At 36.4% G+C, this 6,333-nt stretch overlaps 1 protein-coding gene across 1 annotated transcript in view; it reads right to left on the bottom strand.

Annotated features, from left to right (window-relative positions):
* LOC131856519 (disease resistance protein Roq1-like) overlaps positions 1-5,788 on the bottom strand; it is a 13,966-nt gene extending 8,178 nt beyond the window's left edge. Inside the window, exons 1-3 of the mRNA XM_059208339.1 lie at positions 5,292-5,788; positions 3,845-4,976; positions 3,656-3,746 (exon numbers count right to left, since the gene is read on the bottom strand). Coding sequence (XP_059064322.1) covers positions 3,656-3,746; positions 3,845-4,976; positions 5,292-5,788 — 1,720 coding nt within the window. The remainder of the gene's footprint in view (positions 1-3,655; positions 3,747-3,844; positions 4,977-5,291) is intronic.
* Positions 5,789-6,333: the final 545 nt, after the last annotated feature.

Raw genomic sequence — 6,333 nt, 5'->3', positions numbered from 1 at the left:
TTTAATTGTGGAGTGTAATAAATGTCTTTAACACTCTTGATATTTTATTGTGTCGACTTCTATAGATTCTTTGCAACAACCTCCAATGGTTTGTCATCGCAAAGTTCAATCTCAGATTTCAAAATTTCAACCATTGTTGAAAACAACTTCTCAATTCCTAGCACATGGTTAGAACATCTAGAATCTAGATACCAAATATCTTTACTAGTATTTTTCAGTTTTAGCATAAGATAAAGATAAATGATTTGGAAGATTATCATCAACTTTCATAGCATAATGAATAATTTTACCTTCTTTTAACATACAATCTCCTTCAATGTGGTTATACATGTTATAGTGGTAATATTGGACATTTCTTTTATCAAATTGACCTCTACTTCTTCCTCAAGAACCACGTCTTCCTCTTGAGCAACATCTACCTCTATTTCCTCTTGAAAGATTCTAATTTTGACGACTACCTTGGCGTTGATTTCTTTTGATGCTATCACTAGCATGTTCATTCTTTTCTATTTGTAACTTGGAGAAAAATGGTTTCTCATCACTTTTTCTAAATGAAATTATCAATCTTTTTCATGAGATATAAGAGATTCAACTAGGAGATTAAATAGAAGAGTTGTCAAATCCTTGTTTTCTTCTATGATTATGGCGACATGATTACATCTTGGTGTGAGAATTCCCAACACCTTTTTATTTAAAACCTCATTGTTCACAATTTTTCCCCAAGTCTAGCCATCTTGTTGACCATATTTTAAACTATGACACAATAGTCACTCACACTTTCAGTTACATGCATCCTTAAATTCTCAAATTCTCACTTCAATTTATGTAGCTTGACATCCTTGACTTGATCGCCGCATTTGTAAGCTTCTTTTAGAGTCTTCTAGGCATCTTTAGTTGTCTTTGCATTTGAAAATCATAGAAATAATCTCTTATCAAGGGCTATTTGAATGTAAAACAATGATTGGGAATTCTTCTGCTTGGCCTCCTTCATTGCTTGAGAGGGCATTATGTTGGTATTATGGATGTGCTGCATTAGTTTTGTCATTGATGTCAACACTTATCCTTCTGGAACCGGCACATTATATGTTCATCGTAAGTTCAGTGACTTGTGTATAGCTCCACCAGTATATTGTTCACCGGCAAGTTATATTGTTCACTGGCACTGAGGATGACTTGTTATCATCTGGAGATCACTTGGTTATGTCGAAGACATGGTTTGGCTACCTGGTTTTGGTATTTTGGTTATTTGTCTAATCAGGTTAACGAATTTGTTGTTACTGGCAAATTGGTCTAGGTTATGGATCAACATGCATTATCTATTCCAGATCAGCATGACATGTTATGGAGATGATGTATTAATTGGATGTTGTTGTAAATGTATTGAGCCGACATGATGCATCACATCTTGACTTATTTGTAATTGATTTAATTGTAATAGTATTATTAAGACGACCTACACATTTGGTCTTAGGTTTTGGTATATATACAAGATCTCATTTGTGAGATAGATGTAGAAGCAGTAATAGGAAGAGAACGATATATGGTATATGGTTTTGTAACATGGTATGTGCGAATATTGAAGATCATATGAGCAGACCATAGAGAAGGTTCAAGGAAGGTTTGAAGGTGATTATCAGAGCTTAACCAGTACTGAATCTAGCATTGAAGATGCTACTTTGAGCAGTACATTATCATTGGATTTAACCATACAATTGTAGTCAGTGTGACTCCTATTTTGTGATATAGCAGTGAGGTCTAGGTTGTTGGCCTTTCGGCATGTGCAGACCCCATTTGTATACACATAGTATCTGCAGTAGTATCATTTGATTGTGGGTAAGGTTTCCCACTATGTTTTTTCCCCTTATAGGGTTTCCACGTACAAATCTCTGTGTTATGTGTTGTGGATGTTGTTTCTCTTTCTGTTTTATGCAATGAGTTTCATCAGTATTAATATTGACTAATAATCTGTCAATCAACATTAAGTTTGGTTTACCGGTATTAAGTATCAAGTTTGATTAATTTATATTTGGGTTGAAATTATTAGACAACTGATTCAGCCCCCCCTCTCAGTTGCCTCTGGGTCCTAACACATTCCAATTAGCTGACTTCTGGTAACTTGATTCAATAATCTCCCACATATCTTTTCCCATCAAAAAAGTCATCATTTTTATGCACCAACAATCATACCCATTTCCATCAAATTCTATAATGAACAATTTGTAAGAATTTGAAATGATAAACTTTAACAAAATTCTAAATGCTCTCATGATTACACATAATGGGTTTATAGATGCATCTTTTATGGATAATGCAAGGAAGATGAATTATCAAGGTGGTGGGTAGAAGTTGGCTCTTGGAAAATGCAGGTAAGGTAGGTAAGTGTGAAAGGTTACTTGATTTTGTACGACAAGACATTGTGGCTCTTGCATCGAATGTTTTTATAGGGGTCCATTTCCTTATTGATCTTCGGGAAAACATGCTTGCAGCTCCTCAGATGGATGTTTCATTGCAAGTTATTCATCCTCCTTCAGAAGAAGTTGCTTCCTCTTTTTGTGAACCCCCGGAAGAAAGTACTAGGCACTGGTTTTTGGGATTATGATATGTATTATTGTAAAATGCTTCACTTGATGGGATGTTCTTTTTGTAATGGGCTCCTCTGGGATATTTTATGGTCATTACTTGGACCTTTTTTGGTTAGTAATAGGTCTTCTCTCCTTTTACAAGGGCTACAACTAGAGATTTTCTTTACCTGGTTCTTTCCTGCCAGTATGCCTTCTTCTGAACCAGGTTTTTGTAAAAACATCTTTTATAGTAATAAAACGTTTAGTGGCTATGCCACTTTTATTGAAAAAAAAAATTTTCTAATAACAAAAACTTTAACCCAAAACAAAATCAATTGCTCTAATACCAAATGTAGATTAAAAATTGAACATGTGCTTCTTATAACCAGGTGATAAATAAAATAGGAAAAGAAATAACATAGAAAATGTAGATTAAAAATTGAACATGTGCTTCTTATAACCAGGTGATAAATAAAATAGGAAAAGAAAAAACATAGAAAATGTAGATTAAAAATTGAACATGTGCTTCTTATAACCAGGTGATAAATAAAATAGGAAAAGAAATAACATAGAAAAAGAAATAACAGTAAGAACACATAGATCATATCCAGCTCTTAATAAACATTAAACATTAAACATTAAACAACATTCAACAAAAACCGAATTGAAAGGCACAGTACCCCTATTTTTCATACTATGGTTATATCAAAGACATTTTTTATTGCAGCTTACAGAAAAAAATAAAGTTTCCCTATATATGAAATTTGCTGCACCTCTAAAACAATTCAATGTCTCTAACGAAGGAGACCATGCACATCATGCATTATTTGATGGGAATAACAGTGTCCCAAATCGAATGCTAATTAAAACTGAAATAAAAGCAAACTTCAGATGCAAACTAAAAATAGGATCAATGGCAATGAAAAAGGCTTTTAGGAGGTACCTCGAAAATAGGACTAGGATCCCACAGCCTTTTGAGTTTCCCTTCCACCAATTTCAACACTCAAAAGGAATGCTTTTTCTTGGGCAATTTTTCCACCGAAACCATATCAGATCTATTAATTGCTCGCTCATTTTAGCATTAGAAAGATCACCATCTACATCAAGCAGTTCTATTTTCAGTTTTCCTCTTTCATAGCGCCCAGGATAGGTAGGCTTCGTCATTACCCTGCATTTTGTATGTTCCTGTATGCAGGAAATATGATTAACGCTTGAAAGCTAAAGCGAATAAAACCCATTTTTCCCTAACTTTTCAAATGCAAAAATATTGAATTGGGTATTACCGGTAACACTAGTAGATTTCCAAAGAAGTTTGCAGCTTCGTTTGAACGCCACAGGCGATTAGGAAGATGGGGGGACTCGTAGAGCTGCTGCTCTGCCATATGTTTTCCCAAATTACAAAGAGATTCATGCATCTTTACCCGATCCTTTTCATCGGTTTCAATAAGTGACAGGTACTCCAGCTTTTGAAGGGCACGTACAAATCTCCATCCTGATCCAGCACAAATGCGTATGAGACGATTCCTTTCTATTCCGACGAAAAAGCAAGCAATATCTAGAAATATCTGCTTCTCCTCGTCTCCAAGGCCGCCGTAGCAGGCATGGACAATCTCAGGTACTTGAGAGATCATCTCTAGCTGGCTTTTCCAATATTCTTTGTTGTTCCTTCCATACAAATGGAGATGCTCCCCCATAGCCTTGAGAAATAAGGGGAAACCGCTACATTTTTCCAAAGCTATATCCACCAAAGCCTCAAATCCAGACATTATTTCAGATCTGGGAAAGGCGTGTGCAGAGAAGAGCATTCTAGCATCGTCCCTACTCAGGGGTTGCATTTTATACTGTAGTGTGATTCTTGAAAGATTGAGGATGGCCTTGTCACGGGATGTGACTATAACGCAGCTTTCCGCGCCCAAGGCATTATCTTTGAGGAGAAGAGCATCTAACTGCTCTCGATGATCAACGTCATCGATTACAATCAGAAATTTCAGTGATCTTCTGCGACTGAGGTAATGTACACGATCTGCAAGAATCTCTTTACCAAGACTTACATTGTTAATTTCAACTGATGAGTCATTCGTGAGGTCCTTCAAGAGCTGCCTCTGCAGGCTTGCCAGTCCATTTCGTTTAGACGCTTTGCTCACGCCAAAGATAAAACTGGATCTGTTGAATGAATATCGCTGGCCATAATATAAATTTTCCGCTAAAGTTGTTTTCCCGGAACCCGCAACTCCAACAATTCCCACAATCTTAACATATTTCTCATTCTGTTTGCTGCATTCGGACAGGAAGGCTTTGAAATTCTTGACTGCATCTTTTAGGCCTAGGAGACCGCTATCAGGAAACTCCACGCTTGCCATCCTAACATACTCCATAACTTGGCCGATAATAGCTTCCACGAGCTTTCCTTGGTCCCTAAATATTTCCATTTATAGCAGCATAAAACGGATGAGTGAGAATTTTTCTAATAATCTTACTGTTTAAAGGACATTTTAGCATGAAAAAATTACAACTTCAAAGTTTCTTTTATTTATTTTTATTTCTTCATCTTAAGGATTAAGGCACTAGGTGATTCTATAATTCCAAAGTAGAGAACAATTGAATGATATAAATGCAGATGAAGATTGTCTTGAATAAACACAAGAACCTAAACATTGTATAAAAATGGCAACAAGTGGAGTGTAAAAGATTGGTTAAAATCATACACAATAAATGCATATAATATCTTACCCACCAAACTTTTCTGAATTCAGTTCCAACCCTGAAATATTGGATGCTTGTTTAAGGGCTTGTCTCCATTGAGAGATTAGTGAGTGATCTTTGATCTGAAACTCGCTCAATGCTTGTGCATAGATTCCTTTATCATCTCTCTGCTGACTAAGATCTTTAGGTCTAACGCCATAAAATACGGGAGTAATTTTACGACCAGTTTCGAGCATTAGACGGAGTTCTTCTAAGCACCAGTACGATTCGGCATATCTGGGAGAGAAAATGGCAAAGTAGACTGAAGAAGTTCGAATTGCTTCTATTATCGTTGGCGATAAAATCTGTCCTGCCCGAAACTCAGTATTATCAAAAAACACATTCAACCTCTTGTCACTGAGGCAAAAATCTATGGTGCTGGCAAGAGTATACTTCACGTCCGGCCCACGCTGTTTGATAAAAACGTGGTAAGGTCTAGTGGATGCTTCAAGGCTGCTGTTCTGAGAAGTGGAAGCCTCTTCCATAGGAACCTATGGTCTGAGCCAACTAAGCCCTAGGAAAATGACGCAACGATGAGCAGGGACTTTTCAATTGAACATATAACCAATTTACGGAACAGTAACTCTCCTTGCCTCTATTTCCACGAGTTCTCTTTAAATTATTTCTTGAGGATGTCTCCGCCGGCAACGAGGATCCGGCCAAGGAGAAAAAAACAAAAACAAAAACGATAAAAATCTTTGGCCAATGGAAAAAAGCGAGCAAAACGATACTCGCTTTGTAAGAACGCTATTTTTCTTTTTTGAATAGATTGACAGCAGAGCAGATCATTATTGGATACAGCAAGATTAAAGATTGATTCCGGCTGTTTCAGGAGTGCATTAATTGACCAATATCAAATGAGATTAACAGCAAAGCGGGTACATTGCCAGAAAATTTATATTTAAGAACATAATTTTTGTTATATAGAGAATAAATGGCAGGACGAATAATGTAGGGGACTATCTGTCGACAAACTCAAAGCATAAGTAAACCATAAATCCAACAAGTGAGGGATCCGCCGCCCTATTTT

Source organism: Cryptomeria japonica, chromosome 7, assembly GCF_030272615.1.
Source record: "Cryptomeria japonica chromosome 7, Sugi_1.0, whole genome shotgun sequence".
NCBI classification, from domain to species: domain Eukaryota; kingdom Viridiplantae; phylum Streptophyta; class Pinopsida; order Cupressales; family Cupressaceae; genus Cryptomeria; species Cryptomeria japonica.
The sequence above is the reverse complement of the archived record's forward strand: the minus strand, read 5'-3'. Positions and strand labels throughout refer to the sequence as shown.